The 23,070-nt window shown below is 47.1% G+C and overlaps 1 protein-coding gene across 2 annotated transcripts in view; it reads right to left on the bottom strand.

Annotated features, from left to right (window-relative positions):
* VPS53 (VPS53 subunit of GARP complex) overlaps positions 1-23,070 on the bottom strand; it is a 175,328-nt gene that overhangs the window by 17,484 nt on the left and 134,774 nt on the right. For both annotated transcript variants that reach the window (XM_031657228.1, XM_009189285.2), the window contains exons 16-18: positions 19,163-19,245; positions 17,907-17,985; positions 3,470-3,618 (exon numbers count right to left, since the gene is read on the bottom strand). In XM_031657228.1, coding sequence (XP_031513088.1) covers positions 3,470-3,618; positions 17,907-17,985; positions 19,163-19,245 — 311 coding nt within the window. The remainder of the gene's footprint in view (positions 1-3,469; positions 3,619-17,906; positions 17,986-19,162; positions 19,246-23,070) is intronic.

The raw sequence follows: 23,070 nt of genomic DNA on the forward strand, positions 1-23,070 counted from the left end.
GCTTACGGGTCCATTTTGCTTCACCTGACTGTTAAGGCACATGAAGATGGGGGCCATGTTTATTAGGCCAAAGCATTTAACGCTGGGTCTGAGACATAGGAGACGCTCAAGTGAACGCACACTGAATAAATCACACATTTTTTTTTTTTTTTTTTTTTGGAGACAGAGTCTCGCTCTGTCACCCAGGCTGGAGTGCGGTGGCGCAATCTTGGCTCACTGCAAGCTCCGCCTCCTGGGTTCAAGCTGTTCTCGTACCTCAGCCTCCTGAGTCGCTGGGATTACAGGCACCCACCACACCCAGCTAATTTTTGTATTTTTAGTAGAGAAGGGGTTTCACCATGTTGGCCAGGCTGGTCTCGAACTCCTGGCCTCAAGTGATCCACTTGCCTCGGCCCCGCAAAGCGCTGGGACGACAGGCGTGAGCCGCCGCGCCCGGCCGCCTACCACGCTCTGAATGTCAGCTTGGTATCAGCACTTTACCGGGAAGTTACTATGTGATTTCTCATTTTACCCTCCCAACCACTACTGTGAGATTTGTCTCATCATCTCCTCGATGAATGGAGGAGGATCAGCTCCGTGGATGAGGGAAGCTGCTTGTAGTTCAACTGCAGTTTCCACCAGGCTATGGATTCAGATGTCTCAGTAGGAACAGCTGCTATTGCTTAGACAGCAAACAGAGGTAAAAGGAAACATCTATGGTTTTGCATGGGTGGGGTAGAAAGCAAGCTAAGGGAGAGGAAACTGGAGTCCGGAGATCAGATCTGGAGGTGACTTGTGATCAGGAAGGAGAATAAACAAGGGGCTATTTGGAAGGAATTCCTCAGTGCTGGAAACCAGAGCCAGACAAGTAACGTGAGACTGAACTCATGACCAATGGCAACTGTGCACACAATGGTTTGTAACCTAAATTGCTTCACATTAGAACATGCTCTGGGCTGGGTACAGCAGCTCATGCCTATAATCCCAGCACTCTGAGAGGCCGAGGCAGGCGGACTGCTTGAGCCCAGGAGTTTGAGACCAGCCTGGGCAACATGGCAGAATCTCATCTCTACAAAAAATAGAAAAATTAGCTAGGCAGGGTGGCAAGCACCTGTAATCCCAGCTATTCAGGAGGCTGATGTGGGAGAATCACCTAAGCCCAGGAGATGGGGGCTGCAGTGAGCTGTGATCGCACCACTGCACTCCAGCCTGGGTAACAGAGTGAGACCCTGTATCGAAAAGAAAAAAAAAGCTTTGGCTGTGCCCCTGAACCGGCTGTCTGTACCGCTCTACAGGTGGGGTGGGGGGAATACGAGGACCTGACACGCGTCCTGTGGGAAGAAGACCAAGCAGTGTGCTGGGTAACTGCCAAGGGCTTCTCTGGGCCATCAGGGCGGTGGTGGCTGCTGCCCTTGGCCAGGGAAGGGTCTCCTCACAAGCCCACCTCTGTTAAGCAGGATTTTACCGGGATGAGAAGGCACCATGGATGAAAACAGAAAACCACTTCCTAGATCCCAGGCTGAACAATTCCAGATGTGAGGATGGGCATCCAATTCCCAGTGCACTCAACCTGGGCTTAGCAATGAAATTCAAGGGCTCTGAGAGAATGTGAGGCTGGTGCTGGGAGACGCTGGGACTGGCTAAGTCAACCGGCTCCTCCTTCACTTAACGTATAAACTCAATGATATGACTGAGATGGGAGAGCTGGGACTACAGCTGGGAGTCAGCGGCTCCTCCTTCACTTATATAAGCTCAATGATGTATTTGAGATGGGAGGCACAGGACTGGCTAGTCATGGCGGCTCATCTTCACTTAGTATAGCTCAGTAATGCTTGACTGAGATGGGGGAGGCGCTTCTGGGACTGGCTAAGTCTTGGCTCACCTTCACTTAACGTATAAGCTCAATGATATGATTGAGATGGGAGACGCTGGCACTGGCTAAGTCAACCGGCTCCTCCTTCACTTAACGTATAAGCTCAATGATATGACTGAGATGGGAGACGCTGGGACTGGATAAGTCAACGGACTCCTCCTTCACTTAACAGAAACTCAATCAGACCCCAGAGCAGCCACCCTGGAGATTTTCAGTCACAGTAAATTTTTACAGAGACGCTGCTTCCTCCAGCAGTTATGGGGAGTGTCACAGTGTGATTTATCAGCAGCGCTTCTTACACGCTAATGGGCACCCAGGGAGTGAGGGAATTCCACCTCCTGGTCCGTCTGCCATCTGCAAACAGTCATGCCTCCCTGGACAGTCCACTCTATACTTTCTTGACAAACTAGAAAGTAAAGCTGACACCACAAGCCGCTCCGTAATTGTTAGTCCTGAGGGGTTCATTTGTGAGGCAGAGCAAAACCAGGGGAGATCTGGGGAAGACAGAAACGTGGAGTCCTGAATCGCTAGCTGGGGCCTGGATGGGAACAACCCAGATACAGCAGCTTGGCCTGGGCTGACCGTCCTGAAGCCCTTCCCTGAGACGTCTGCCAAAATGCTTGCTTGATAACTGGTCAGAGGAGACACTGACCCTCAACACCGCCTGGTAGCACGGGAAAGGGTGCTAAGCCAGATGGTGATTGGCAAAGGACCGAACTATTTCCTCGCTTCAAAACTCAGGGCAGAAATGGCCACACCCGAGGACACAGCAAGAAGATGCCGGCTCAGGGTGAACTCACCTGCCTTGGCCATGGAGCTCCCTGACTTGGGCATCCCAATTTCTAGTGCCTTCCTCGGAACAAGAGTGTGTCCAAGTATTAATAGATAAATTCTAGCAGCCATGGTAAAAAATACCAGGGAGAGGGAGGGGAAGAAGGCTCTAAAGAAACAGAACTGATGGCTCCTACCCTTAAGAGGCATTTATAAGCCACTCAGAGAAACAGAATGCATACAGGGAATCCCTGAAAAAGGATTTTAATCATCCAATCCTGGGCAAGGGGTGCGTATGCCTGCACAGTTCAAAACAACGTAGGCCCCATTCATTTTTGTTTGCCTTGACGTGGCTGGGGACTGTACTGCTGTTACTGTTGCCTATGACTTTAAGTAGTAGATTTAGTTTTATTAGTAAGCTTCTTCTGTGTATAAATTAGAATTAGTACTGCAGGCACCAGAACGAACCCCAGCTGGATGGTGCAGACACCCAAACTGTGAGGGTGCTGGTGGGAAGTATGGTTTTAAAAACAACCTAGTTGACTGCGACACTGAAATGGCGGCCACTCGTCACTGTCCATTTGTCCAGACCCAGGGAAGGTCCAGCACGACGTCACGGAGTCCGGGTGACAATGCCGTGTTGAAGCAGGTTCATCTACTGTAACGAATGTGCCACTTTGTGTGGGGCGTCGGTGATGGGAAGACCGTGCATGTGTGGGGGTCACGTACACTGGAAAGCTCTGAACTTTCTGCTCCATTTAGCTGTGAACCTAAAACTGTTCTAAAACATAAAGTCTATTAAAAAAAAAAAAAAAGAGCCCAGAGATGAGAGTGCCCAGGACTCACTTTGCAAATTTAATGCAGAACTGAGTGAAGTACTTGCGTGTGGAGGCCAGGTTGTCACGGATGATGGGGACGTTCTGCTTGATGTGCAGGATGACAGAGGTGACGTAGGGGCTCTGGTCCCCAACGTGCTCCACGTTCTGCCACTGCATCTGCAAGGGAGAAAGGACGAGGTGCTGAATCCCTCGCAGGAGAACAGTGTCGCCTGTTGCTGGGGAAGGGAGCGGCTGGAGTGGAAATCAGGTCACAGCTTTGGTATCCCAGGAATCAGGTGCTTTTGTCCTGGGGAATTTCTTATTTGTTCATAGGGACTGACACTCAGGACAAAAACAAGTGTGTCCAGTGGATCCGACAGTGAGGTTGACCCAGGCCCTTTCCTTTTCCTGCCTTGTCCCCGTCATGCCTGAAACAGCCTTCCCTTCCTAGCTAAGCTACCCACACGTAAAGGATCCTGTTCTCCTGCCGAGTGCCCCACAGTAGGGGACCGCAGCAGGACAGGGAGGAACACCCCCTCCCAAGCTGACCGGCAGCCTGGGAGATGAGAGCAGTGGCTGGGCTAAATGACACGAAACCTGGAGGGGAATTCACAGACCCCTTTCTCTCCAGTCAACTGGGAGCAGTTTGGGATTCTTTAACACAGAAAACTAGAAATGATGTGACGTGTGGGGACGAAGTTACTGGGAAGAGGTGCAGATGAGATAAGATCGTGAAACTGAGTGGCAGGTACATGAGGCTGACCATATCGTTTCCTCTACTTTTGAATATATTCCAAAATTTCCATAATAAAACACTTGAAGAGGTATGCGTGTAGAATCTTACACTCCTAAAACCTTTGGGATCATGTCAGGATTTCAACAAGGGGAAGGGAAAGAGAATCTCTGGCAAACACTCAGGTGGACCAGAGGGTAAGACGGAGACATGGGGAACAGGGCGGGAGTGAGGCGAAGGGGGGAGAACATTGCTGAGAGCACCAAGGTGGTCCCTGAACAGGCTGTGAACAAAAGTGACAGACCTGCTTCAACCTGAGCCCTAATGACAGGCTCTGGAAAACACCTACAGCAAACTGGCTGGATTCCTGGACTACGTGGCACTTGGCAGCACTGAGACCTGGGAACAGAAGGAGGCAGTGCTGCAGTGTGCCATCCCTGAGGCGGCGTGCAGGAGACGGGCACAGCACCAGCTCCCAGTCTGCCCCAGGCTGGCAGGGAAGGGCACGCTAACCCCGAAGAGTGGGAATGGTCTGGGGGGTTCTGCTGAGTCAGCCTCTCACAGTGGAGCTGGATGGGCTGTTAAAGAGATCCTAAGCCAAACACAAACCATATAATATGTTCGTAGAAGGAGGTCAGTAGTTCTGAGGCCCCAGTGTCTCTGGCAAGAAAACACTATTTTTATAGAGCTCCTGGGGAAAGGAAAAATTCAATACTGAGAGAGCTTGTTTAAAAGAATCACATCGCACGTGGATGAGTCCTCAGCCGTGGGAAGCTCAAATGACTCCTAATGCTTTTTCAAATCAGTGGATATTTGTATTCTAAAAGCTTCAGCGATGTGTACACACAGAACCACAAGAAAGCAGGAAGGGACCTCCATCCTCATTTCACAGATAAGAAAACCAAGGCCCAGAGACATGAAGAGTCTTATGCAAGGCTTCATAACCAGGCTCCACACAGGAAAAAGAACTCTAATTTATTACTGGGAAAAAACAGAAACCAACAATGAAGAAGTAGTAGAAAGGTCTAATATGAACTGACTTAATACTCTAATGTTTTGGTTACGTGAAATGTTTTCCTCATTATCTTTTATCTTGCGCAAGAGGCTTCTTTTTCCATTGGATTCTGAAGATTTGACCCATCCAAACAACGAGCATCCTAGGTGATTTTAAATGAGCTCACAGGGTGAGGCCAAAATTCAGGTGCTGTCAGCGTTTCCTGGGCTCTGCAGCAGGACTCGGAGCAGCATGCTCTGGGGAGATACAGCGACCTGGGAGGGTTTGACGCCCCAAAGCCCATGGACGCGACGCTCTTCCACAGAAATGACTATTACTTTCCAGGCTGGCAGCTTTGTGTATTTCAAAATCTCAAAACAGTTTATCAGCAACGATCGAAACATGACAGTCCTCCATGAAAGGAGGTGGTGATGTGCTCTGTTACCAGTTACAAAGTGACTCAAGCAAGACCGAGCAGGGGCCGAGATTTCTTCAACTTCCACGGGTTATTCCGCACGCTCATCACCTAACTCCTCGACAGTCACTGGCCAGGTCGGTGTGGGTCCTTTTTTTTTTTTTTTTTTTTTTTTTTTGAGACAGAGTCTCTGTGGCTCCAGGTTGAGGCAGGGCTGATCTCAGCTCACTGCAAGCCCCGGGCCTCCAAGTTTACGCCCCATTCTCCCCCTGCCTCAGCCTCCCAGAGTAGCTGGGATCACAGGCTACCGCCACCGCCCCGGCCAGTTTTGTATTTTCAGTGCATCGGGTTTCACCAGCTAGCCAGGAGCGGTCTCGATCTCTTGACCTCGCGGATCTCCTGCCTCTCGGCCTCCCAAAGTGCTGGGATTGTGGCTTGAGCCACCACCGCCTGGTGTGGGTTATTCCCGCATGCTCATCACTCAATCTCCACAGTCACTGGCCAGGTCGGTGTGGGTTATTCAAGACGCCATCACCTACAATTAACCCCTCACAGTCACTGGCCAGGTCGGTGTGGGTTATCTCAAGACGCCATCACCTAACTCTCCTCGCCGATAGTCACTGGCCAGGTCGGTGTGGGTTATTCCCAGACGCCATCACCTAACTCCTCGACAGTCACTGGCCAGGTCGGTGCGGGTTATTCCGCACGCTCATCACCTAACTCCTCCATAGTCACTGGCCAGGTCGGTGTGGGTTATTCCGCACGCTCATCACTTAACTCCTCGATAGTCACTGGCCACGTCGGTGCGTGTCCACATTTGGAAACACGTGGAAAGAGCTGATTTGCTTTAATACCCTGGTCAGTCACGACTCCACCGGTCAAGTTAAAACGAGTATTAGCAAAGGCCAAATGGATTCATGATTTTAAACTTCAGTCAGCTCAGTGAACTAAGAAAGGGATTTAAAGTACTAGAAAACAATAAAAGGTGACCTTATTTTTAAAATATGTGGCACATGCCTACAATCTCAGCTACCAGGGAGGCTGAGGCAGGAGGGTCACTGGAGCCCAGAAGGTTGAGGCTGCAGGGAGCTGCGATTCTACCGCTGCACTCCAGCCTCAGATGGCTGATGCTCGCCGTCATCCACCATGGATGACTGAAGGTTTGGGTCACAACCTGAACTGCCTGAGACAGCTACATTGAGACCGAACTTCGCAGGTCACTTTGCCCGGCCCTAAACATACATCATCTCATTTACTATTCACACATGATCTCACTTCGTTCTCGCAACAACCTTGTAGATGAGGAAATTAAAAAGGCTCAAAGAGATTTGGTATCTTGCACAAAATTTCAAAGCTGGGACAACCAGGTCCATCTAAAGCCCAAACCCCACACCAAGGTGCTTGCTAGACAACTTCCCCCCAGACCCACCCCCACCCCCTACCCCACCACCTTTGCCTGCAAAAAAGAATAAAAGCACTTAACTAGGCCTTTGTTCCAGGTAAGGCCTGTTTCTCAAGGAGAAGCTAATGAAACATAGTGATCAAGCAAAGGACTCTTTCTTTATTTTTTTATTTTGAGACAGAGTCTCTGTTGCCCAGGCTGGAGTGCAGTGGTACAATCATAGTTCATGGCAGCCTTGACTTCCTGGGCTCCAGCAATCCTCCCAGCTCTGCCTCCCAAGTAGCTGGGACCACAGGTGTACACTACCATGCCCAGCGAATTACAAAAAAACTTTTTTTTTTTTTTTTTTTAATACTTTTTGTAGAGACGGGGGTCTCACCGTGTTGCCCAGATTGGTCTTGAACTCCCTGGTTCAAGCAATCCTCCTGCCTCAGCCTCCCAAAGTTGGGATTACAGGCGTGAACTACCACGCCCGGCCCAAAGAACTCTTTCAAAAAAGGAAACAAACAGTGCCTTGCATTGGAAGAACAAACATCATGAAAAGCCATCAGTAGAAATAAGACCTCAACGTTTCCAGGTAAACTTTTCACTGGACATTTATAAGTTACCCCTCTACACTTAAAATTATTTCTTGTTGTGCTTTTTGTTTAGGGGGCTTGGGTAGAGTTGAAAACAGATGGCGTTCAACTGGTACTATCTAAACAAGACAGTTTGAAGACATAAAAATGATGAGCACCTCCGGAACCCAGTCTAACCACCACAGGAAGAGACTGCGGGGCCCAGCGTGTCCCCAGAGCCCGGCTTCCGCTGCCTGGGCAGGAAGTGTGTGCTCTGTGTGACACTCCACGGCGGGGCTGGGGGGCCAGCACTCTTGCTAGAGAGAGCCTACTGTAGCAGGAACTTGGATCAGAGAACAGCGCTCCACAACTAGCTTCAGTGGATCTCGTTTTTTCCTATTGCCATACGAAGCTTGGAAAGAGGTTTCTTGAAAATCTGAATACTTAAATTCCTACTTCTTCACCGGATTAGAGAGACACAGAGCATAGACTCAGCCAGTTGGGCTCTGGGAGCATTTCAGGCAACTGAAGTCTCATATTATAACTGAGGCTGCCGGGATGCTGGCCTCAAGCAGTGGACTTTACTCAGGCACGCACCTACACGCTCACTCTCACTCTGATGCCTGGTGGGGCTCCTTTCACTCCCGCAGCATCAGATATATTTATAGGTACCTTTGGCAAGCGCAGCATGGCACCGAGCATTGGGTGGGGACCAAGGAGGTGAAGGAACCTTTATCAAGCACCTACCACACACCAGGCACTGAAGGAACCTTTATCAAGCACCTACCACGCACCGGGCACTGAAGGAACGTTTATCAAGCACCTACTACGCACCGGGCGCTGAGGGAACGTTTATCAAGCACCTACTACGCACCCAGCGCTTAAGGAACGTTTATCAAGCACCTACTATGCACCCGGCGCTGAAGGAATGTTAATAAAACACCTACTACGCACCCGGCGCTGAAGGAACGTTTATCAAGCACCTACTACGCACTGGGTGCTGAAGGAACGTTAATCAAGCACCTACTATGCACCCGGCATTGAAGGAACGTTTATCAAGCACCTACTACGCACTCAGCACCGAAGGAACGTTAATCAAGCACCTACTATGCACTGGGTGTTTAAGGAACGTTTATCAAGCACCTACCACACACTGGGCACTGAAGGAACGTTAATCAAGCACCTACTACCCACCGGGCGCTGAAGGAACGTTTATCAAGCACCTACCACACACCGGGCGCTGAAGCAACGTTTATCAAGCACCTACTACGCACCGGGTGCTGAAGGAACGTTTATCAAGCACCAACTACCCGCCGGGCACTGAAGGAACGTTAATCAAGCACCTACTACCCACCGGGCACTGAAGGAACGTTAATCAAGCACCTACTACCCACCGGGCGCTGAAGGAACGTTTATCAAGCATCTACTACGTATCAGGCGCTGTGCCTGACACTTCCACATGAACTTGCTGCCTGATGAATGAATGACGTAGTGAAGAGGTATTATTACTCCTCTTTGTGAGTAATAATAAATGAGGATGAGACAGGCTTGAGGACAGCGAGTGACCTGCCTACAGAAGCACAACTGCTAAGTTAGCAGGAAAGGTCATTAAGATGGTACTCAACATGCTGAAATTGAGTCAGCAGTCTGAGTTCTGACACTATGCAACCTTCTAAAGGGGTGACCCGGACAAGTCACCTAATTTCTCTGAGCCTCAGTTTTCTCATCTATAAAACTGGGATGATGGTAACATCTATAATCTATTATTGAAAGATAATGCATGGAACGCTCTTAACACTGTGTCTCACAACACGTATTAATTCCACAGTAAATTTTAGCTACTCTTAAAATAAGAATAAATACTTGCAATCTCACTAAAAATCACTAAATTTAGATAACTGATAATTATCAATTAATTCAGAAATGTTCCAATTAATTGAAATTATGGGTATTTAAATTTTATTCTTTTTTTCAAGAAAATCTGGCCGGGCGTGACGGCAACATGCCTGTAATCCCAACAGTTTGAGAGGCCAAGGCGGGCAGATCATTTGAGGCCAGGAATTCGAGACCAGCCTGGCCAACACCATGAAACCCCGTCTCTACCAGAAATACAAAAATTAGCCGCGTGTGGTGGCAGGTGCCTGTAATCCCAGCTACTTGGGAGGCTGAGGCAGGAGAATTGCTTGAACCCAGGAGGGAGAGGTTGCCATGAGCACAAATCGCGCCACTGCTCTCCAGCCTGGGGGACAGAGCGAGACTGTCAAACAAACAAACAAAAAAACAAAAAAACTGCATTTTTCTAAAATGGAAGTGATTTAGTTTTATCATAATGGGAAAAATCTTTTTTATGAAAAAGAAAGTTGTATCTTGATTCTAGGTAGAACTTGAGGGTTTCTTAGCCATGGCTTTCCCTGGGTCTTCTGAAACAGATGTGCATTGTAATGACTGAGGAAAACGGAAATGAGAACAGACTTGTCTTGATTCTACGTAGCAGTGAACTTGAGGATTTCTTAGCCGTGGCTTTCCCTCAGTCTTCTGAAACAGATCTGCATTGTAATGACTGAGGAAAATGAGAACAGACTTGAGAACTCTTCTAACTGTTTCAAAATGTCTTTGGGGGATCGTAATGCAGCCTCCTAAATGGATACATGTTCACAATCCTGAAACCTAATATAAATTATGTGCCAGACTGTAAGAAAATTTAATTTATTCAGTTTCTGTTTTTTCCTAAAACTACCATTAATGGGCAAAACACTAAGTGTGTTTGCTTCTGAACAGAGACTTGGATTACTTAACTGAGTGATGTGAGCAGCCCTAGGAAACGGCCTGGAGAGAGGAGGGGACCGTGGGATCAGCAGCCCCTGCTCGAAGCCCGCGGCTCTCTATCCTACGTACAGGGGCATAACCAGACGTACTCATTTCTAAGGATTTGTAGGATTTAAATCTAAAAGACAGAATCCTTTTTATTTCCACCAAAACACTCCAAGTAACTACTTTTTCCAGAATCAGGAGAACTAGTTTTACTTCTAGCTTCACTGTTATAAGCTATATGGCTTTGGGCATAATGGGAAGGGAAGAGAGGGGAGGGGAGGGGGGGGGAGGGAGTGGAGGGAGGGGGGATAAGGGGGGAGGGAGTGGAGGGAGGAAGGAAAGAAGATACCAGAAGGAAAGTTCATTAGTTCTCAGGGAAAAACGTTCACCGCAGATTGGAACATGTGGGGCGGCTGCTCAACACATATTCTCCTCTGTAGAAAAGTCCTGGTGTCAGATCAAGAAAAGCTGCAGACGAATGTACACCATGATGATGGTGAATGCTTGAAGAACTCATACTCATATCAGCACGAACACTCATGTGGACCCACCAGGACTGGGCACACACTGACAGAAATGTATCAACTAATTGAAATTATGGTGATTTAAATTTTATTCTTTTTTTCAAAAATATCAGGCCGGGCGCGATGGCAACATGCCTGTAATCCCAGCAGTTTGGGAGGCCGAGGCTCTTCCACGTTTAGGCAGGTGACTTAAGCTGATTTTGCCTCAGTTGCCACATTTGCCAAAAAGGCTTACTCTCTCTCTGTATGGCGTCGCACAATCCTGCACAGAGAGACAGTGTGGTGGCGTGATCACGGCTCACTGCAACCTCTGCCTCTCGGGCTCAAGTGACCCTCCCACTGTAGCCTCCCGAGTAGCTAAAAGATCTGGAGCAGGTGATTTAATGTCTCTACGTTTCAGCTTCTTTATCTGTGAAAAGGGGAAATAGCATAGCCATCTTACGAATTTATTGTTAGAATGAAATTAATTGAGTTCTAATTCCTGGTAAGTGCTCAGTAAATAGTAACTTATTATCAACTCATAGAGGTTATCTAAGAAAATAAGCAATAAGGAGGCCAGGCACAGTGGCTCACGCCCTGTAATCCCAGCATTTTGGGAGGCCGAGGTGGGAAGATCACTAGAGCTCAGGAGTTTGAGACTGGCCTGGGCAACACAGCAAGACCTCATCTTTACTAAAAATCAAGAAAATTAGTCCTTCATTCTGACATCTCTTCAATCGGCTCCAGGATGCCACCTGCTGAAGTCAGAAGCCCTTCTGCTATTAGGTGCCATCGAGGAGCATCACTCCATCCTCAACAGCACTAGCTATGGACCTGAAGGTTTCCAGGATTCCGTGACCCCACCGTCTCCCACAAAGATGTCCAAGTTTCCCACTCTACATCTACCAGCTCCACCTGGCTACGTCTGTGCGGCAGAGTTCTATCTGTGTCTCACTTGTTTACCAATCTTTGGTCAAAAGGGTGTTTGTGGTCCTTTGGTTCTTTCTCTTCTGTCTCCTACCCCACGCCCTCTTTACCTTCAAAGTCATTCAGGGAGTACCACAGTTACACAAGTACTGTGCTATGCCACAGGTTTCCAAAATGAGTAAGACACAGCCCTCAAGCTGCTCAAAGTTTAACAGGGAAGACAAAGACATAAACATGATCATATAACAAAGCAGAAAGGTAGTCTAGGTACTGCGGTGTCTCGAAGGAGAAAGAGGAAAGCTCTGGCTGAGGCAAGAAATGCTGACATTGTAAGGGACCTGAAAGAGCCAAAACAGTGTTGACAAAGAACAAAGTTGTAAGACTCATACTTCTTGATTTCAAAGATTACTACAAAGCTATTATAGCCAAACAGTGTGGTACTGGCCTGAGGATGGACATACAGATGCTGAGGACAGACATACAGATGGATGGAATAGAACTGAGACCCCAGAAATAATTCCACACATCTATGGTTAACTGATTTTTTACGAGGGTGTCAAGACCATCCAACGTGAAAAGAATAGTCTTTTCAACTAATGGTGCTGGGAAAGCTGAGTATCTTTCAGCAAAAGAATGCTGCTCAATCTTTGCCTCACACCATATACAAAAATTAACTCAAAATGGATTGAAGACCTACATTTTTTTCCTTTTGTTTTCTTTTTTCTTTTTTGTGAAGACCCAAATTTAAGAACTAAAACTAAAATTCGTAGAAGAAACCACAGAGTAAATCTTTATGATTTTGGATCAGGCAGTGGTATTTTAGATATCTCTCACACACACACACACACACACACACACACACGACATACAGACTTCAGAAAATCAAAGCCATTATCAAGAAAGTGAAAAGACAACCCAGCCACAGAATGCGCGAGAATATTTACAAATTTCATATCTGATAAAGAGTCTAGTATCCAGATATAAAAATAACTTTTACAATTCAACAGAAAGACAACCCAATTTTAAAATAGGCAAAACATTTCATTGTCATTTGTCCAAAGAGAACATACAAATCACCAGTAGCACCTGAGAAGGTGACCAGCATGTTAGTCATGGGAGAAATGCAAACTGAAATCACAATGAGATACCACTTCACACCCACGAAAATGGCTATAATAAAAAAGGAAAACAAGTGTGGGGGAAGATGTGGAGAAACTGAGTCCCTTACACTTTGCTGGTGGAAATATACAATGGCACAGTCACTTCAGAAAACAGTTTGGCAGTTTCTCAAAACGTTAAACATAAATTGACCATACGGCTCTTTCGGTTCCATTCCTTAGGCACTTTTTTTTTTTTTTTTTTTTTGAGACAGTCTCCCTCTGTCGCCCAGGCTGGAGTGCAGTGGTGAGACCTTGGCTCACTGCAACCTCCGCCTCCCAGGTTCAAGCCATTATCCTGTCTCAGCCTCCCGAGTAGGTGTGCGCGCTACCACACCCGGATAATTTTTGTATTTTTCGTAGAGACGGGGTTTCACCGTGTTGGCCAGGCTGCTCTTGAACTCCTGACCTCAGATGATCCGGCCGTCTTGGCCTCCCAACGTGTTGGGATTACAGGCTTGAGCCACCACGCCCAGCCTTTAGGTACATATTGAAGAGAACTGCAAACATGTTCATACGAAAACCTGTACGTGAATGTTCACAGCAATATTCAAAATCAGAAAGTAGAAATAACTCAAACATCCAACAGATGAATGAATAAACACAATGTGGTCTATCCACACAATGGAATGTCACTCAGCCACAAAAAGGAATGGAGTGCTGACACATGCCCCACCATGAACGTGCCCTGAAAACACGACGCTAAGTGAAGAGAGCCAGGCGCACGGCGTGCCACACGCCATGTGATTCTATGTATGCGAAATGTCAGGAGGGGCAAATCCACAGAGACAGAAAGTAGGCTAATGGTTGTCAGCAGAATGGAGAATGACTGCTGAGAGGTATGGGGTTTCTTTTGGGGGTGATGAAGATGTTCTAGAATTAGATGGTGGTGGTGGTTTCATGGCACTGTGAATATACTAAAAACAACTAAATTGTACACTTTATTTAGTCGTAAGATAAGTCTCACTCTGTCGCCCAGGCTGGAGAGCAGTGGCGCGATCTGAGCTCACTGCAACCTCCACCTCCCAGGTTCAAGTGATTCTCCTACCTCAGCCTCCTGAGGAGCTGGGACTATAGGTGTGCCCCATCACGTCCAGCAAGTTTTTTGTATTTTTAGTGGAGACGGGGTCTCACCATGCTGGCCAGGCTGGTCTCCAACTCCTGACCTCAAATGATTTGCCCTCCTCAGCCTCCCAAAGTGCTGGGATTACAGGCGTAAGCCACTGCGCCTGGCCAACTGGACACTTTAAAAGGGTGAATTCTATGGTATGTGAATTATACCTCAGGTTTTTAAACGGGGACAGACATTCGAACTCGATCTTAAAGGATGTGCTCCTTGGGCAGATGATGGCAGGAAGAAAATTGTGGGCAGAAAGAATAAAATGAGAAAAGGCATGGAAGCCACAAAAGAGCAATGTGTATTCAGGGAAGTAAACATGGCTATGGCTGGAGAACTGGCCACATACTCCAGAGGGAGCGGCAGAAACTGACCTAGCAGTGGAGTGAAGAGACAGATAATGAAAGCTCTATATGCCAACCACGGCGGAGGCCACAAGGCGCCTTCCACGAGAATGAGGTCTCCCACGAAAATGACTTAACCAAGTGGCCTGGCTCAATCCATCTTGTCAAGGAAAGCTCCCTCCGTCAACTCAGAATCATCCAGCGACTACACTCCATTTTGGCAAGTCAACCGTCCTTCTGACATTTCTAAGATACGTTTATTTACAGTACTGGTTCTTCTCAGTTTTCTTCCCAGCAGGGTACAGGCTCCTTGGGGGCAGTCTCCTTTCCCATCTTAACCCTATCAGTCCAAGTACAGGAGGAGCCGGAGGAGCCCCTGGGATGCTGACTGAGAGTGGCAGTTTTCACCAAACTCTTCAGCTTTCCTCACCTCACAGAACTTTACTCACGTTTTCACCCCGTTTGAACTGCCCTCCTAATCACAAATTCATTCAGAACTTCACCCTGATCTGTTTCAAACACCGCTTCCTTACCAGGGCCTTCCTTGCCTCCCCACCTGGATATGAACTCCTCCCTCTTTAAAGAGGGCGTATTTCGTACTTTTCTTACGGCACTGATTTCCTCACCTCTTTTAGTAAAGTTACCGGGTGTCGCTGTCATCTTACACGTCTCTTGCCCTCAGCTCCTGGAATCTAAATACCTCAGCCAAAGGTTTACGCCTTTCTGAGCCTCGCAGCTCCCAGCACTGTGCTGGGCAGGGTCTGAACTGAACTGTCCAACCAGCGGCAAAAATGATAGAATCAGAGACAGAAACAATCATTATCACAGAAGTTTTTTAAAATCCTAGAAGAAACTACACAAAACAGGATGCAGGCATAAAGAACACAGAATGCGTGTTGAATCAATTTGTGACCACTTGGCTTGTTTACTTCCATCACATGGATTTTATTTTGCTACAACTCCAGAAGACTCAGACAAAAAGTAACGGCCTCCCAGCTGCTGCGTCCCCAAGTCTGTGGTTTTCCTATGATAGAAACAAAGGACTCGGGAGGCACGGTCTCTGTGAATATTTGCTGGTGTGGGCACGGGGAGAAGTAGAGGGTGGGACGAGGCAGGGTTTGAGGGAAATCCACAGAACCAACTGACAGTTGGTATAAGCAACACCTGCAGTGTTAAACCCCTTCCAACTGTGATTTTATTGAAAAAAAAAAAAAAAATCCACTCTTCCTTTGGTAAATGTGAAAATGCTTTCACCAGCTGCATTCCGACCTGAAGTGTGTGCAGTTCAGGAGAGACGGCAGCTGGGACAGATCACACTCAGGATGTGGGGAATGGTTACCAGCAGGAGGGGATAAGCAGAGCCTGCAAAACGAACTCCTCCACGCCTCCGGACCGGCCTCCGTCCGCCTGCCCGGAGCATCCCCCGGATCGGCCTCCGTCCGCCTGCCCGGAGCGTCCTCCTGTGAATGCCCAGGATGCCGGACGTGCCTGTCAGCACTGGACTCGTGAAAAAGATGAGCTTTCTGAATAAAACTGTGACGTGAGCTATTTTAGGACTTGCCACTTCAGTTCATAAAACCCCAAAGCCTACGTTTTGGTTTTAATCTTATTTTTGTTAAATATTTACAATCTACTGCAAAACCAAATTCAGACCAAATGTCTGCTTACACAACCTTGTGACATGGTCACTCCTCCTGACAAGAGGGAGAGGGAACTAACATTTCATGAGTGTTTACTATGTGCCCGGCACTAGACCTGTGTGTTCCGTGTTTCATCCTCACAGCAATGCTGGGATGCAGAGATCCACAGTTCCCTTGGGGTACGTGGGCCCAGATGAGGTCACGTTGGCCCAGACAGGTGAATCCTCTGCTCAAGACCCCCAAAGGAAGCCCTGGAAGAGTTAGGTCTGTCTGACTCCAAAGTTAGTGCTCCTCCCACTGCCCTCTGGTACTGGCCAGTATGACCCAGAGAAATCATTTCTCCAGAATTTGCTACAAGAGCCTAGGACTCTAGAGCAGACACTGGCAAACTTTTTCTATAAAGGGTCAGAGAGTAAATATTAAATTTTTTTAGCTTTGTGGGCTAGTCTCTGTTGCAATGACTCAGTTCTACCACCATATTGCAAAAAGGCAGCTATAGAGGATACGTAAATAAAGGAACGTGGCTGTGTTCCAATAAAACTTTATTTTCAAAAACAAGCAGTGGGCCAGATTTGGTTCCCAAGCTCTAGTTTACCAATCCCTGCTCAGCAAAGTTCTAGAGTTGCAGCTTCATGTTCCTCGGGTTTAGCATAACAAAGACCCATTTCCAACTTAATTAACACAAATGAATCTCCCATATTCAAGGCTACATGAGAGACAAAAGAGGGGTGAAAGACATGGTCTGTGCACTTACGGAATTGACTTCATTTGGGAAAAAAGGCATAGGCACATAAAAGCCAAAAATAGGAACATGAGGTAGTGCTCGGTAAGTGCCAAAGGAGGGACTTGAGGGCCAAGGGCTGACTGATGGGCCACCAGGATATTAGAAAACCAGAGTTCACAGCCTCATCAAGGACTCTCGCCCTGGCACCAGAGCTCAGAACGAGTCGGAAAAACCTCTCAGTGGGCGAGAATGAAGAATGAGTCAGAAGTTACTGCTTTAAGCACTAACGAGAACACCCATTCTGGTGAGACCACACCAAGGTTTTCAGCATGTGTCAGACACTAATCAAAGATAATACGTAAATAAAGGAACATGGCTGACTCAGTTTTAATTAACAAAAATGAATCTCCCATATTCAAGACTACACGAGAGAAAAAAGAGGGGTGAAAGACATGGTCTGTGCACTTACGGAACTGACATTCATTTGGGAAAAAAAGGCATAGGCACATAAAAGCCAAAAACAGGAACATGAGGGAGCGCTCAGTAATTAAAAATGATCCATCTCAGTGGGGCACCACGGCTAATGCCTGTAATCCCAGCACTTTGGGAGGCCTCGGTGGGAAGACTGCTTGATGCGAGGAGTTCAAGACCAGTCTGGGCAACACAGCAAGACTCTTAGCTTTACAAAACATTTAAAAAGTAGTTGGATGCAGTGGCAAGCGCCTGTGGTCTCAGCTACTTGGGAGGCTGAGGCAGGAGGACGGATGAGCCCAGAGGGTCGAGGCTGCAGGGAGCCATGATGGCACCACTGCACTCCAGCCTGAGTGACAGAGAGAGACCCTCTCTCTAAAAAACATAAACCACAGACAACATCTCCTTTAGACTCATCAAACACATTTACTTCGTCTCTTTTTTTTTTTGCCATCCTCCAATACTGTGTGATGCTCTGTCTCTAAAAGGACAAGCAACTGACCCGACCCGGGTGCAACACACACTGAGTGCTCTCAGGAACTCCGGGGCCGTTCCGTTCTCCTCTCAGCTGGTCCTTCAAGCTCCAATGAGCCTAGAGAAGCCACAGACAGTCGACGCCACCTGGGGCTGCTCTCGATAGTTTGTAAGACGCCATTTCCCACGACCTTACCTTGCTCATGGCCGTCAGGGCAGGATCACAGGCGGCATCCAGATCCTGAACCAGCAGCTGAATACTGCTGGAGATGACGCTGCAAATCAAAGAAATCACTGAGGTCACCCTTCAAACAACGGCCGTCTGAACGACTGACACTCAGGCCTCTGTGTCAAACTCAGACTCATCATTTCATCGGCAAAGTCTGAGCTTCAATCAATGACAGCGGAAGAGCAGCTTGGCTCTTTCTTCTCGTCCTGGTTTTACCCGGCTGTATCCTCACCCAGTCAGGACACAGAACCCCACAGCCAGTCTCCCTAATCACCACCCCAGTATCCCTGTTCACATCTTCCTACAAAAGAACCTGCTTCCCAAAAATGTTTAAGTCAGAAGTGAAGAAAATAAAGTTAAGAGAAGTGGAAGAAATAACTAAGAAGAGAATTTTGATTTTTTCTCAATAAGTGGCTAATGTGAAAGCTGCGGCCTGGCCATGCCTGTCTCATGTAATGGCAGTGGAGCAGAAATGGACCAAAACTAAAGTGCCACAAGGTCCTAACAGGGAAAGAAGGCGGACCTCCCCTTCCACCCCACACTCTTATTCCCTCAGTGGCTGAATTCAACCCATTTATACTTTATACTTTAAAACACTGAAGGCAGGCCTGGCCTTCTGTGGGTTCAGGTGGGGCAGATCAGGGATGGCCAAGGGAGAATGTCTTCTCTGTGGTTATTCTTCACAGTGAGACAATACAGACCCCATAAGCTAAAAGAGCAACTGCATTTGAGGAGGTACAACAGCAGCCCAGTTCTGAAGCTGCTTCTTAGTGGCTAGTAGGGACTCATTCTGACCCAACAGAAACCTCTTAGGTTCTGCAGTGACTAAAGCCAACAGCCTGAGGCACGCTGCTGTGTAACAGAGAAAGGACAGGCAGCGACCAAGCGTGTGCGAGGTACATACGTGCTAAACACTGCTGTGTAACAGAGAAAGGACAGGCAGCGACCAAGCATGTGCGAGGTACATACATGCTAAACACTGCTGTGACACAAAGAGAGAGGACAGGCAGCAAGTGTGTGTAAGGTACGTACGTGCTGAACGCTGCTGTGTAACAGAGAGAGGACAGGCAGTGAGCAAGCGTGTGTGAGGTATATACATGCTGAACGCTGCTGTGTAATAGAGAAAGGACAGGCAGTGAGCAAGTGTGCGAGGTATATACATGCTGAACGCTGCTGTGTAACAGAGAGAGGACAGGCAGTGAGCAAGTGTGCGAGGTACCTACGTGCTGAACGTGTCCATCTCTCCAGTCAGATTGATTCGTTCAATCAGACTTACATCCACTTTTTCTTTGAGTTTTTCTTCTAGCTGTTGGAAAATAGGAGAAACAGATGCATGGTCAATGATTATCCAAAGAAGGAGCATCATAATAGTAGTTAACATTTACTGAGTTTGATGATTCAGGCATAATTCCAGACGCTTTTTTCAGTGGCAAACAAAAGAAATGCGGTCTCTGCTGTCATCAGCCAACAGCCAGGGACAGAAACAATCAACATGTTCCTGGAGCTCAAAGGAAAATAACGGGACCGGGACTCGTAAATACTTGGAAATGTCCCTGGGAGTTGATTAATCTAGCACCGTAAACCTATTACACAAACTCTAAGAATCGCTAATGTTTTGGCCTTTTTTTTTTGAGACGGAGTTTCACTCTTGTTGCCCAGGCTGGAGTACAATGGCGCGATCTCAGGTCACTGCAACCTCCACCTCCAGGGTTCAGGCGATTCTCCTGCCTCAGCCTCCTGAGTAGCTGTGACTACAGGTGTGCGTCACCGCGCCCAGCTAATTTCGTATTTTTAGTAGAGATGGGGTTTCACCTTATCAGCCAGGCTGGTCTTGAACTCCTGACCTCAGGTGATCCACCCACCTCCGAGTCCTAAAGTGCTGAGTAGCTGGGACTACAGCTGGGATTGCAGGCATGAGCCACCGCGCCTGGCCAGAATAACCAATGTTTTGTCTTAAATTTGAAAATGCTATTGGGGTGCATAAATTAGTATAACCTTTTTGGAAGGCAATTTATTCAAGAAGCAAAAATTTAAATACACATATTGCCTAAACCAGCAATTTCACAGCTAGAAATGCATTTCAATGAAATAAAGAGAATAATGGATAAAGATACGCAAGTATTTTTTGCAGCATTCATTAATTCAACCAATATTTACTGAAAGCCTTCTTTGTTCAGGCTGTGTAACAGAATAAGAGAGTTATTCAGTGAACAAAACAGATCAATACTGTCCTCATAAAGCTGGAAAAAATCTACATGTGTATTTATAAGGGATAAAACAAATTATGGCACAGGCTTATCATGCTTAAACTCTTCAGCAGGCTCTTCCTATGACACTGAAAATAAAATCCAAATTCCTAACCATGAATTGGGTCCTGCCCAGCTTTCTGGCCCCGTCTTGCTACTTTCCACCTTGCCTGCTAGGCTTCAGTTACACTGGCCTTTCAAATTTCTGGGAGGCCCCAGGGTCCTTCGCCCTCAGGACCGTCATACTTCACACTTCCTTCTTCCTCTCCCTGAAACGCGCCCTGCTCAGCCCTCTGGCCCACTCCCTTGCTCTGCTGCACCCCCACTTTCTAAGCTCTCCATGCTCCTCCCTTTTTGGCCGCATGTTGGCCATGCTGGTCTTGAACTTCTGACCTCATGATCCACCTGCCTCTGGCCTCCCAAAGTGCTGGGATTACAGGCATGAGCCACCGCGCCCGGCCCTAATTTTTGTATTTTTAGTAGAGACGGGGTTTCACTGTGTTGGCCAGTCTGGTCTCAAACTCCTGACCTCAGGTGATCTGCCCACCTCAGCCTCCCAGAGTGCTGGCATTACAGGCGTGAGCCCCCGTGCCCGGCCAGAGTATCATTCTTTCTACCTCCTAATGGAGTAAAGAATCTGGGCTTTGAGCATCAGCGGCTGCTGACATCAGACAAAGAGCACCCAAGCATTGTGTATTTTGACGGCAGACACACAAAACATCACTATGATGTAGTTTTCTGTTAAAAAGAACCTGAATCAGTTCAGGCTTCTACATCTAACTATCAATTTATCGAAAATACAAGAGACAAAGTAAAATGGCCATTAACACTTGTGGGTGCAATCAGCCAAATCCGAACCTTGGGAAAATCTACAGGGCAAACAACCCAGTTTCTCAAAGAGGAGATTGCAGGAGGCAAAGAGAAAGGGAAGAAGAAACCACAGAATTACTTAATAATCTCAGCAGGCCAGGCCCAGTGGTACAGCCGGTAATCCCAACACTGTGGGGGCTGAGGCAGGAGGATCACTTGAGCCCAGGAGTTCAAGACCAGCCTGAGCAACATAGTGAGACCCCATCTCCACAAAAATAAAAACTACTGGCCGGCATGGTGGCAGGTGCCTGAAGTCCCATTGTAGTCCCAGCCACTTGGGAGGCTGAGGGGAGGATCGCTTTCATTCCAGGCTGCCGTGAGCTGTGACCGTACCACCGCACTCCAGCCTGGGCAACAGATTGAGGCCCCATATTAAACAAAAAGAATCTGAGCAACAAGGAATTGGAAAATAAAATTTAAAAGCAATGCCAAAAATATATTGTTATTGATTCATTAATTGTAACAAATTTTTCATATTAATGTTAATAATATGGGAAACTGGGTAAGTGGTATATGGGAACCATGCAAATGATCTCTGCAATTTTTCTATAGATCTAAAAATATCCTGAAAAGTGTAGTTAAAAAAAAAAAAAAACTATTTACAATAGCAATTTATAACATCGTTCTATGGTTTGATTGTGTTCTCCAAAGTTTATGTGTTAGAAACTTAATCCCCAATGCCACAGTGTTGAGAGGTATTAGGTCATGAGGGCTCCGGTCTCATCGTGGATTAATGCCATTATCTCAAGAGTGGGTTATTTACTCCTCCAAGAGATCTTCATTAAGCACTTATTATGTACCAGGCATCGTATTTGGTGCTAACGAACGGAGAGGAACAGAGTAGACTCCTTCTGGCATGGAACTTAAAACTAATGGGGGAGCCAGATAATAAGGAAGTAAGCCAGCCGAGATGTAACTTCAGTTTTGTGGTGTTAGGAAAGAAACAAATTTGGCAATGCTGGAATAAGGGAGTTGCCTACTGAAGGGGGGTGGCCAAGGAGGGGCTCTCTGCTGAAGAAGGGTGGCCAAGAGGGGCTCTCTGAGGAGACGATACTGAAGTGGGGACCTGAGGCTTGGGGAAGGAGACTGCCAAGTGAGGAGCCGCCACATCCGGCTAATTGTTGCATTCTTTTAGTAGAGACGGGGTTTTGCCATGTTGGCCAGGCCAGTCCTAAACTCCTGACCTCAAGTGATCCACCCTCCTCGGCCTCCCAAAGTGCTGGGATTATAGGTGTGAGCTGCTGCGCCCCTCTCTTCTGGAGGCGCTGAGGAAGAAACTGTTCCCACCCCTCTTCTAGCTTCGGGGGTTTGGTGACAATCCTTGATGCTCCTTGGCTTGTAGAGTCTGACTCCAGCCTCTGCCTCCTTCCCACGGCCTTCTTCCCTGTATCTCTGCGTGTTCAATCTCCCTCTCTCCTTTCTAAGGACAACAGTCATTAGGTAAGGGGCCCCCCAACCCTAAATCCAGGACCAGCTCATCTTGAGATACCTAATTACATTTACCAGGATAAGGTCACATTTCCAGGTCCCACGGCCTAGGACTTGGACATATGTTGGGGTTGGGGGGACACTTCAACCCACTATATCTCCCTGGGTTCTCCTGAGATGACACAAATAGTCTTTGATTTTTTCTTGCTTTTTGTATAACATGATGTTCTAGGTTCATCTTGTACATTTCGTGCCCTTGACCTGGAATTTTTCTCCAGGAATCTCTGGTTTCTTTTAGTGAAAAACTGTATTTAGAGATCACAATAAAGGGGCTAAGAATGTATTACTTTTATAATCAATAAAAACAATTTTCACTAAATAAAAAATAATTGGCTACTTGTATCATCAGTCATCAAAATGGTCTTCAACTTATTTCTAGAACTTCTAAGAGTCTGTTCTAGAAAACTAATGCAAAATATTTAAGATGCTATATTCAGAAGGATATCCTTCATAAGAATTATTGTGTTTTGTTTTTTTTTTTGTTTTTTTTTTGACAGGGTCTCACTCTGTCACCCAGGCTGGAGTGC

This window comes from Papio anubis, chromosome 17, assembly GCF_008728515.1.
Source record: "Papio anubis isolate 15944 chromosome 17, Panubis1.0, whole genome shotgun sequence".
NCBI classification, from domain to species: domain Eukaryota; kingdom Metazoa; phylum Chordata; class Mammalia; order Primates; family Cercopithecidae; genus Papio; species Papio anubis.